Source organism: Anopheles funestus, chromosome 2RL, assembly GCF_943734845.2.
Source record: "Anopheles funestus chromosome 2RL, idAnoFuneDA-416_04, whole genome shotgun sequence".
Classification (NCBI taxonomy): Eukaryota; Metazoa; Arthropoda; class Insecta; order Diptera; family Culicidae; genus Anopheles; species Anopheles funestus.
In genome coordinates, this window is record NC_064598.1 from 85,726,954 (window position 1) to 85,739,371 (window position 12,418).

Here is a 12,418-nt window from a genome sequence, read left to right on the forward strand (position 1 = left end):
GTATCACTGTCTTCACTGTACGTGTGAGTGCTGTGGGCCTCTTTGCAAACTATTCGAAAAGTATTCAAGAGTGCAAATTGCACACTCTCCATCGCAATCAGCCCATGTTTCTATTTTAGCAGTCCAAAAAACAGTTTATTTTGCCACTGAAAGTTATACCCAATTGGATAGAATCAGCATTAAATAGCTTTTATCACTAATACAAACAACAGTATGCATTTTCAATTGAAATCTTTTGTTCTTATTAGCCCCTTGATTTCATGATGGAAAGCGCCTAAATGTATGCAGTCATACTTTCTCTGTTGCTTTTGTGTGTTCTGCGAGACATGAAAAGGAACGTTAACACTTGTTGGCATTCGTACCAGTGAAATTAATAACTCCATTAGCTACGCATTCCTCTTAATGCTCCTTTTAACAACATTCCGAGTCATACTAAAAATCGTAAAAAATCATAAAAACTCTTAGCATTCACACCACTTCTACAACTATCCCAATTGCTGCAGCACGAAATGACGAACGCTTTGTTAGCCGCCACCCTTCAACAAACGTATGCAAATCTAGCCACAAGCTGCCTTCAATTCGTTCCACAAACCCCACAAGGATTATTCAAATTTCTTACCCCGCACAGAAGAAGTTCTCTAGCTCTCCTCGTTTCTCAACAGCAACGGCACAGAAGAAGCATCTTAAGCAGTCAAAAACTCCATCTTCCTGCTTTAAAGCAGGCAAAGCCGGCGACATATGAACGACATGAGCTTCCAACTCTCAGACAATTAGATATGACACTGTTTACATTCTCAAGCACTATTTATTCCCGTAATTGAGTGCAAACAGATCGACGATAACACACCCGAACGTTGATACTATTGCCAGAGGAAGACAAAATCTTTGGACAGATTTCACGCGTTCTTTGGGGTGTAGGCATGCGTCATACGTTTTTGTTGAGAACGATTCGCCCCGGAATTGTTCTTTAGGGTAAAAACGGAGAACATTCTTTGTACACCGGGATGAGTCAAAACAGTTGTGAGACGAATCTATCCGTACAAGGGAAGGTGTCTTAACGTTATTCCTTACTTAACAGCAATAATTCCCAACTCAAAAACCCCCTCACTAAGGATTCTCTTCATCATCACAATTACCATTCACGACCGCACAGCTGAAAGTTTTCCAATTCAATTTCGGTTTTGAGTTTGCTGCTAAATTCCACCACGAATAACGGGGGTGAACAGAACGTAAAATCCTGTCACCGACTGACAGTACGCCAGGACCACCTTCCAAACCTTCCAGCCTGCGCACAAAGAGAGCAATGCTTCCGAAAAATTGCCATCACCGGAAAAGGGAAATTAATTAGAAATAATTTATGGCCATATTTGTGTGCGGGTTCGCTTCACTGACGGGGTTTTACCACTTGCCAACTCCCTGTTTTTACAGTGCCCTCGCTGGTATCCATCCCGTGGACAGTTGTGCTGGACAAACAGCACTCCCTGGATGGGGAGAGAATATAAAATTTTACGACTATTCACGTCATGCATCATGAGCACAATAAATCCTGGCCAGTGTATTTGCTTAATTAAACTTGAGCACTTACTAATTCTGCCGCATTTTCCGTCGATTGGGAAAAAAGTATCCGCCAGCCAGCAGAAGTCAACGGTGATGATGGAGGCGCACTGGTCGTTCGTAAGGTTAGGGGTGGCAAAGTTCGTAACAATTCGGAACTTATCCGGCGCAGCACACTGGAACAAAATGTTGAAGAATGTTGGAGGGAACCATTTGCAAGCAACGTTTGGATACGTAAAATGGCGGGATTACTACACGTCAAATGTGACGTCTACTTTGGCAATGTTAAACTCGGTTCTCCACGCACTGAGGTGTCAAAATTTAAAAATTCATTATCTTGGATGACGGACTTTTCCTGCAAATCATCGTCATCTTCCGTACCGCCCCAATGCCACTCAGATATGGTAGCGTCCTGCTACTTGTTTACGAAACATTAAGCAACTGGGTCGGTTTTACTGTACCTACCGTTTCAACCTTTCTCGATTTGATTGGCCCTTCTGTCATGCGAGCGGTAGAATGAAATGAGATTGGTTTATTTCTTCTCATTGCTTTACAAAGGTTTATCATTTGTACGTTTAAGCAGGAAACTTTGCAGACCAAACTCAAAACACAAAACCCTTCCATCAAAATCTAATCCATGGCCGATAAAAAGAGAAAACATACCTTTTGAATGCTTTTTGTGTTTTATTTTAAAGCGAACCCAAGTGACAAAGTTCCGCAGAAAGCCTATTAAGATGATAACAAGCTTTTTGGTAGTGTTTGTTTTACAAATAGTATACATTCAGGCGAATGGTAAAGTAAAAATTAAATGATATAAATTCTTCTTTAGAAAATCCCCTAAATTTATGCTATTCGTACAAAAAATGTTTATTTTTTAACAAGACTAGTACCTGGGCACTACGTTTCATCGTCTATCCATCTATTATTGCTATCCCACTTTCGGTACCGCACAGCTCAACTTTGATCCTAACAAAATACTCAACCATCAGCTCAACGTTTCAGCTGCATCCTTTTTTCAATTTCCCTACTACATCGTGTTGAGGTCCAGCTCATCTCATCAAGCAGCAATAGAAAACGGGCCAACCATTCCAGTTTTCACATCCTTACACAGGTTCAAGTGCGCCCCCGACTTGCGACTGGAACGTGCCTGAAGTGGCAGACGAGTCCGCACGGGAAATGATAAACTTTCAAGACAACAATCCTTCAGAGTTTTCAAGTTTTACGGAAGATTGTTCCGATTGAGGAATATATAAATATAAAATGCTTCAAACTATTACGATTCCCCCGTCATGCTCGGCATTCTTCATTCGATTGTGTCGAAGGTAAAGTTTTTGACGAAGACTTTCCCATCAGCATTTTGCTTGCTTCTTGTTCGTTTTTTTCCCCCAACTTTCGTTTTCCACCTTTACAGAACATTTTCATGCATGATTATCTTCTTTATGAGTAGTTGAACAAATGGCTGTTTTCTCCTATTCATTTATTCATCGATTTCGATCATTAGCATTCTTTATTCTCGTCTTAACGAACAAGTTCTCAGTGTCGGTGTGTATACAAACCTTCCTCAACGTAAAGCAACGCACAAACACACGTCTCACACAACCAGCTCGATGAAACTCATCAAATTTTCTACGATTATGCAAAATTTAAGGCACTACTGCTACGCCCCACCAATCTGATTTCATTACATTTTTCGCTCCAAATCTTTCCGATTCTTTGCCCAACAACCTTGCCCAAGATGGAAGTAGGAGTCGGAGTTGATACCGAAACAACCGGTACCTTGGCACCCATTGATTATTTTAAGGATTTTCCCATGGCTTCCTTCTATCCCGAGCCACCCAACCTGCAAATGGCGCATCGATACAAAAACACCCGTAGGTACCCCGGGAATAGGCAGATCTTTATCCGATATTTTTGCATGGAAGCCGGGAAGTAAAACAGATGATGGCAGCTTGCCGCAGCCCGAGAAATAGCAACCATCTAACAAATCTCGATTGTGCCTGGTTCCATTATCCTTTTACACACGCATCAAGGCACACAAGGGACACATGCCTAGCGTTGGAGGATGGAGTGTAGTGTCATGAGGGTTCTGCGGCATTTAGGTTCCTTTACAGGATGCTTCGTTCTCGCAACCGAACCTGTCCAAATATTCCCTACTATCAGGTGAATGGTGAAGACATTCAACGTAAGTTGGAAGATATTTCTCACACCCAGTGTTACTCCCGAAGGCATCTCCCGTCTGGTCGCATATATTTTAAGCGGCTGGTATGTATTTGTGTGCGGATGTGTTTTGCGCTGTGGGAGAATTTATTTTCACCGAAAATCGATTTTCGGTGCCGATGTTCCCGTTCTGCATATTCTTCCAATGCACCTCCATACACATACATGCCGCATCGTTTTCACCCTGACCTTTCCGAGGCATGGGAATAAAATAGCTTTTCATACGAAACTAGACCCACATCGTGGAACGAAGTAAATTCACCGTGAAATTTCCATTCCACCGTTCGATATCAGTGCATACGTTAGGGAAATGTTTTTTTTTTCTTTCCCTCCTGAAAAGGAAGTAGGAAGAGGCTTTTCGCGGGTGCTTGCATCCGGTAAGAAGGATTTAAAATTTACCTATTCCTTCCTTTCGCTCCCGTGTTTGTTCCGACGACGACAACCATAGTCAATAAACCCGTCATGCTCTGTCTGGCACGATTGCATACATTCGGGCGTCTATTCCATTTTACCTGTTTTCGACCCGATCGCACCGGTACCGAAAGCTTCCCTGATTCACGGTAAATCCGATTGTTTACACATCTTTAAACAGCGACAAGACCGGGATAAATGTTCACACTAGCCACAACAACCACATCGCCACAGGTACGTCTTTTGCGTACGATGCAAAAAGAGCAACACAGGAGGAGATCCACGCATCGATACACGCCATTCCACACTGTGCGCGAGCGTCCAAAGCGTTCCAAGACCTGCAGCGTTTGACATCGTTTAGATAAGCTGAAAATTTATATTTAAATTTCAAATTAAAGGATCCAACCCCTTGGGGTTGGAACCGTAGCCGAAAAAGTCGAGTGAGACTCGCTGAGCCTACTCCATTCTGTAGAAGCAACATTCAGTCTCAGCTGCTGATTCTACTGAACGAAATATTCTTGATAAGATCGCTACCGGCTAATTTATACAAAAGTACCGCTCACCTCACTTACCTGGCAACCGCCACACCGGTAACACACACACACCCAGGCAAAATACATTCCCGTCCTTTACGTTAAAGGGAAATCTTCATCAGGAAAGCATTGTAAATGTTGTGCTTTGCCGTGCGGGTCCCTTGGTTAAGGTTGGTTGCTCTTTTACGAAGTTGACAACTTTAGCCCCTCTGCTGTTTGCTCCCCTACAGTATCTGCTTTACTTGGGGCTCCCCAAGAGAGACTTACCGTGGTCTATTGCTGCGAATGAATCGATACCGGGAGATGGCCCAAGGCTAAACATTTTGCGGTAGCGGTTTGTCAACCGGTAAGAGAGTTTGCCCTTACGGTGCCCGGAATTTGATTACAGTCACCTTTCGTTTTACCTTGGACTAAATAAAATATTATCAAACATCATGTAAAGTTGTTTTTTCGTCACCATTGCTCCTGCTTTTAGCTGTATTACACAGAAGGGAAAGCATAAGTTTACCATGTAGGATAAATTACAACCGTTCTTATTAACGGTTTACTTAAGAAGCCTAAGATTGTACCTCAACTAGAATATTCTTGCCCTAAAAGAACAGTTTTAAACTCTAACATTTTATAAAAAAAAAATAAAAATTTCTCCCTTTGGAGCCATTCTCACCAGCAGAACTGTATTTGCTCATTTTTAACCTCAACAGACATAAATAATCACACTACAGTGCATAAAGTGAAAATCCAATGTGTTAAACAACTTCATCATGGTAACAGCTATGGACCATAAGAACACACACACCATACATCAACCCATCCGATCGCCGACTCCCCGGAGTGAACTCTAACACCAGAGCTTTCAGCACGTGAACTTTGCCCATGTGTTTTAATTATTATTTATGATTTCACTTTAGCAATAATAGACGAAACTTGCTCCTTCACTAACCGGCAAGCTTTGTCTGCTCCCGCACCATACCACCCAACGCTTCCAACTGCAACAACATGGCATCATGGTGCTCTTTTGTCCAATTATGCGTCTCGAAGTCGAACACTTCGACTAACACAAACCGTCTCCTGCGTCGGTGCAGCAACTCGCTTCATAAAGATCCGAAAAATATTGCATCATTCGTGTGGTATCTCCGGTTGCAGTAAAGCTAACCAAAAGTAACTCGCAACAAAACTTTTCCCAAACAGCTGCCCTCTTCCCATTGAGCACATTCCGAAGAAGCTGGCTCGGGCCGTGTGGCTAAGAAAGAGAAACATGTTTCTCGTCTTGAATGTTTTGCTACAACGTTTTTGTTTAAATATTCAAAAACGTTTCTTTTCTTCTGCATCCCTTTCAAGTAGCGAAAGGAGTCTGTTCTCAAATTATGTACGATATTTATTCAAAGTAAAATGATCTCGTGTTTTTTCCCCTTTCTTTTGTAGAGTAACAAGAAATTTCAACCACGGTATAACTTTTGAATGTTTAAAAAGCTCACTCTTAAGGTGCATACGGTTTGAAAGGGATACTGTTTAGCGAGTGGCTGGTTGCATTACCTCAAACTAGTGAACAGTCGAAGAAGACAAAGTTATGAAAGGAAAAGTTTTGCATGTTTATACGGAACGGGAGCATGTCGTGGTAAAAAGATTATTAAAAAAATTCTAAATGAAAGAAAAACATCCTATCTTTAAATAAAGATGCGGAGTGAATTCGAAGTGAATAAAAGTGAAGTGCAAGATGAAAATAGAAGTAAATAGACGAACAAATGCAGATACAAATTTAATTAGTGACATGATTACTTTCTTGGATTACTTAAAGGCTTAAACCAATTGGGTCGTCCGGTGTCATTCTTCAGATGTTGCTGATCAATAAGCATCTTCTAGCTACAATATTTTGTAAAGCTGAACTTTGTCAATTTCAAACACATAACATGTTTTGTCAATATGCTTGTATCTCAATTAACTCAAAGGTAAACAGACAGCTCATCTCATGGAAAAGGACTTATAATAGCAAAAGGCTTTGAGCATTATACATCTTTTTTTTTACTTCGTTAGTCGTTTTCATGTTAGAGTTATTTCTAGTTCTTTTGAAGCTTTAAAAGGAAAAGAATTATTTCGCTTATTTCACTCAATTTTTTTGTCATTTTCTTTCAATTTTTAGTCGTCTTTTAAACGATCGATTCAAGTCATTTTGATTTTGGTAAATTGAAACGTAATTTGTGTTAAACATTAAATGATTCAAAACACATTGCCTTTCATGACTTTCAAACTAATAACAATCATAATAAAGAAGTCATTCATTTAATAACAAAAATGAAACATACCCATTTCATGTACATGAATAGAAAAAGCTTTCCCACAATCACTGCCATGATACCAAGCACAACATACCTGAAGCTAATTTTCCAACTCCAATACAACTCCATCGCATACGAGCGTAACGAAACTGAAAACGAGCAGCCATCCTAACATCCAAGACAGCCAAAGGTGTGACGGTAAAGTTCGAGCCACTCGTTTCAAATTAAATAAACATCAAATTAAATCTGCAAAACCGAGGAACGTTGGGTTCGAAGACGATTTCCATTCTCTTCCCCTCCCCTTGGATCGTGAGAGTCAGTCAGATTGTGGCAGTTTCGATTTTCTGCAAATCATGCTCACCGTATAAGGGAACACCGGGCAAAAGGTAAAAGGTAACGGAAGGAATCCATTACTTTAAATTTCTTTTCGTCCTGTTAAGGTGTGTAAAACGTGAGCACGGTGGCACGTGCAGGCACAAGCGAGCAGCAATGGGAAGCAACAACAAAAAAACATTCCAATCCAACACTCTCGGCCAGAGCGTTCAAGAAACAAATCCTGAGAAGCAAAGGACACCTTGTCATTTTCTGTTCCCTGTGCATTTTCCCCCACCGCTACCTTTTGCTATGTTTTGTATTACACCAGTCGGCCAGTTTCCTAGCTGCTGTGCTGTCACATTTTTTGTTTTGTCTGTTTCAGGAGGTTTGCCCAAATGTCACCGCTTCCACCAATTTGTGGTGGTTGGTTGCCTTTTCCGGTGCTAACTTTTCTGTTTGCCATCGCGCATTCAGTCACATTCAAGCACATTCGTTGTCGGGACTCACGCGACAAGCTCGTAACCACGTGTTAGAAGAAGAAGGCGGGCTGAAGCAGAAGCAAAAAAAAATACTGGAGAGAAATCAAATAAAGACACAGTTAAACTTTTACCAAACAATACCCGACGCAAACTTGCAGCTCGGGGAGGGAAAAACGAAACAATATGCGGAAGTTTCTTTTTCTCTTTCTTCTCGTCTGACACTTACTTACCCGGGGGAAGGACGAATCATGGCGTGTTGGTAAACTTAAGCGAAGTACAGGAAACAAACGGAAAGAGAACAAAAGGTGTAAACAAAAAAACAACGAAGTCTTACCACAAACAAAAACGCTGGACGCTAAGGAAACGAATCTTTGAACTTCCGCAAAACGGATTGTGTGAACTTTAAACAACATTCCTTTGCCATCATGCCTGGCTACGTGCAACTATAACGTGTGCTTCAATTTGGTTTTCGAAGGGAAAGTTTCTAAACGAATCTACGAATACTTAGCGCACTGTCAGCTCCGCATAAAACTATTGCTACAAAACAATGAAGAAATCTCACTCACACACACGCCACTCTGCCATTTGAAGCACATTCCACATGATATTCTCACCCTCTCAGGGACTGACTCAATTTGAGGTATTAAATTTCATTACAGCATGCCATTCCATAACGTGCAGCGGAATCGATTCGTTCCACCCAACATTCCACCCTACTAGTAAGAATCACTGTCCGGGGTCAAATCTCGATTAATTAATCGATCACGAACCATGTCTACTATCGATATTTTTTAACTCCCCTGCCCGGACAAGGCATTCTTTTGTGTGAGGGAACTAAGGGGCGCAGAGAGAGAGAGAAAAAATACACTTTGATGACCTCATTGAAAAATGCAATCCAGAGGGTAAGGAAAAAGTCCGTAGAGAGTTAGTACAACCCCCGTTTGCACCACCCTTCTAATGGGAGTAAAAATGTAGGGGAAGAAAGCCTTAATGACCTGGGGGAAAGAATCCTTCACATGCCTTGAATGGTTCACACACCAAGGGGTGGCCTATAAGGCGCTTGTGCAAATAGACGAGAAGGGTCGTCTTGGAATGAAGATTTCTTCAAGAGTGCATTTATTAGGCGAATAACCATTCCCCTTCGGGACGAAGGTTTCGATACTCAAAGATTGATCGGGGTGGCAGCCGGAAAATACACACGCTTCCTTACTTTCCAAGAAAACCCACAAAGTTAATTGAATTAAGTTAATTATGTGTGGACAAATCAATCTATTTTGGAAACCAATCCAGTTGCTTCCTTTCTACTTTCATAGAAAGCAGCATGTTGTTCATTTCATCCGATAATATGTGCCTTTTACAGTATACCCTTTTACGGTACATACGATATGTGGCCCAATGTGTGCCCAATGGAACTGTTTTAACTCTAGAAAATTATCTTTCCGACTAGTTAGACCCAACTGAAACACACTGAATCGAGAAGGAACGTTCCAACCGTCGAAACAGAAACGAATGGCAAAAGCAAATGACAAGAAAAATATTACCCGATAAGGGCAAACTTCTTGCCTCAAGGCAAAACACAGAGCTGGTGATAGGTTTTTACGGTTCGCTAAATCAATTGTCGTTGTCACTTGTCGACCACATCCCTGCAAAACCACAATGCCTACAACATCGAAACGGAAAGTGCCGGTTATCTTAATAAGAGAAATCGTTTTGCGCTTGTAAAGCTCCTTTTCTTTCTGGGTACAATCGATTGAGACGTGTTGCTTTAATGGTTTTCTGTGAAACGATTTTACTAAAAGGTTGATTTTCTATTCTTGCAATTGAACGAGTTCCAATCCTCCTCTGACATTGAGAAATAAAATATCGATCCAGTCGTGGTTCAGGGTTTTTGTTAGAGGGTCAATATTTTCTTCGTCCTTCCAAATCACCTGTATCACACGCACACACACCCATCATGAAAATGTCCATGAGAGAGTGACATTAAATTATAGCCATTCATATGTAAACACACTCCCGTAAAAGTAACGACCATAAACACGACCGTAAACAAAGAGCTATAAAATGGTTGGTACGATTGCTTTCGAACATTAACGATGGCGCCAGTTGATCAGGCTTTTCCACACTTCTTCTTCTTCTTTTGCTTTACTTCCCCTTTTTGGCATGACATTACAGGGAAAATAAAATCCCACCTTTCATGCTCAACTTTCCCACTAATAAACCGGGAATAAAGAAGATTTAATAGGACTTTCGCGCGCCATATTAGGCACCTCGGGCACAACTTCGATACGGTACTGTATACCCGGTTCATTAGGATGGCATTCGCTAGTACACGAAGCACAATCATTCAGGTGGTATTTATAAAATCATAATCATAAAGCATATGCATAATTACGCCGATCACGCCACGTGCGGCCACATTTTATTGCAGCTCACACAGCTGATTTATTTTTGCGATAAAAAGCGAAAGAGAAAAAAAATAGCAACGATATTTGAGGATTGTAAATATTGTGATGGAAGAGTCGTTTTCGTGTATAAAGACTGTTGGCTAATTAATGGTACGATTGAGGAGCTACACAACAGGCGATAATAATCTGATAACAAGTACAGACAGTTACTTTAAGTGGTATTTGTCTGTTTTGCTATAAAAACTTTATCTTTATAATTTTAAATCAGATTCCATATTTGTAAAAGTAATTTGCGGAACTTCAAACATATTTTCTCTAACTGTTAATAACCTTTACCTTATTTTTTCCTATTGAAACATATTTTTCAAAGCAAAAACAAGCGTAAAAATCACATTTATTTTCACACCCGTTTCAAAAACACTCCCATTCTACACTAGGAAAAATGTTTTTCCCACTCCACTCGTACTCAGACAGACTTTTCCTGCGTCGACAAATACATTATCTCTTTAGCGGGTGTAAAACTGGTTACCCAGTCACGGCCATAAATATCGACTAAAGTGGTTATTTTTCATTACCAAACCACTACGGGAACGTGTGTGTGTGTGCTGTCGTCCAGTAACCGCCCTTTTTACGAAGTTCACAGTAGTCCCCTCTTTGTTCACTTTTGCTTTTGTACGTTACACGTAAAACCATTTCCCAGAAAGCAATCGGGAAATGTTGCTCCCGTGCCGTTTGACCAGTTGACCACCAAGCCTCCGCTGGGTGTTCGTATTCAGAGAGGGTCTTTCTGATGGTTCTAAATAAATAAACTGTCACCAATTCTACCCTTCTTTTGGGGGTAAGTCCATCCCCAATGCTCGTAGGTGACATTAATCGTATAACATTTTAATTCGCTAGATCACATGCAGGCCGAGTCGACTCGAGACACTGCTAGGGTTTCCCGCTACTTGATCCGAATGTAGAACACCCCATCACCCTTTGTGGGTTACGAGAACGGTTCCCTAAACCGTAAGCAACCTTTCACTCTCGGCCAAAGATTTCCCTCCGTTAACATTGTTTGCAAACCGTAAGGCTTAATCCTAGTGCTGTGAAATTGGAAAAGAACACGCAACCTAGCAACTCTCCCTAGCAACATTTTCACTTCCATTTGTCTGATTTTGCTCTTTTTTCCCGCAGGTTAAAGTCATGCTCCGAGTGTCCGATGATCCACCGAGGCAAGCGTCTACCGGTGAACAGCAGGACCAGCCGGCGCCGGGATCGAGTTCGGGCACGACAGCACCCACCTACCTGACCGTGGACAAAAAGAAGCGTCAGGTGACGCTTACCGAGACGCAAAGCAGTGCAACGATGGCTCCATCCGAGCGTGGACCGATGGTGTCCGCACCGAAAATGTTTGCATTCGATGCATTATTTACGACCGAGGACTCGCAGGTATGTACACATCGATGGTCGGCTAGTGGCGATGTTTGCTTGTATCAGTGCAGTCCTTCAGTACGGTCAGTTGCAATCTAATCAACTAATCAAGCAGTGCTATCTGAATCGAATGTAGAGACGAGGGTTAGGTGTGATGAACACTACCGTACAAGAAATTAGCAAACCTTAATGATTTAGAAGACGTTTTCTAGATATAAACACTCCTAAATGTATGCAATTTAAAATCAATTTACAATTTTTAAGCATAATACGGGTGTAATTGTATCATATTTCATTGTTTATTTAAAAATAGTAAAAAAAACTTAAAAAGAATTTATTTAACCTTCCCTGTGTTGTAAAATCAAAAACAACTGAAACTGAAAAAACAAATGATAATTTCCCATTTAGAATAAAATTCGCCTAAAGGTATGCAACCTTCCATCCACTGTCAAAAAAAAGCATGGTCGCTGTCAAATCTGCTGCTAACACCATGAACACAAGTGTGCTGGCCCTGTTTTACGCGCCAACATCCAACACAGCTTGTTCTCTTCCAGCTCATTTGAGTTCCGCTTGCAACCGCACTGTTCCACCCTCTAATGTTCTTACCACTGTCTAACGATATTCAATCAAGTCAACCGACCCAACAGGATGTGCTTGCGAATATGTCCATGACCACATCACCGGTTTACTTACGGTGCATAATTGATGTGCCCACTGATCACACCTCGGCAAAGTTAATGGGCTGTAAACTGCACGAGCCCGGGGAAACTGGTTCAACTCTGCCCTTGGTTGTGTTTGGAAATGGAACAAACTTCCCT

General features: G+C 41.3%; 1 protein-coding gene across 2 annotated transcripts in view; it reads left to right on the forward strand.

The window, feature by feature from the left end:
* Window positions 1-12,418, forward strand: part of LOC125761189 (kinesin-like protein CG14535) — a 114,721-nt gene that overhangs the window by 82,810 nt on the left and 19,493 nt on the right. For both annotated transcript variants that reach the window (XM_049422095.1, XM_049422096.1), the window contains exon 6: window positions 11,364-11,618. In XM_049422095.1, coding sequence (XP_049278052.1) covers window positions 11,364-11,618 — 255 coding nt within the window. The remainder of the gene's footprint in view (window positions 1-11,363; window positions 11,619-12,418) is intronic.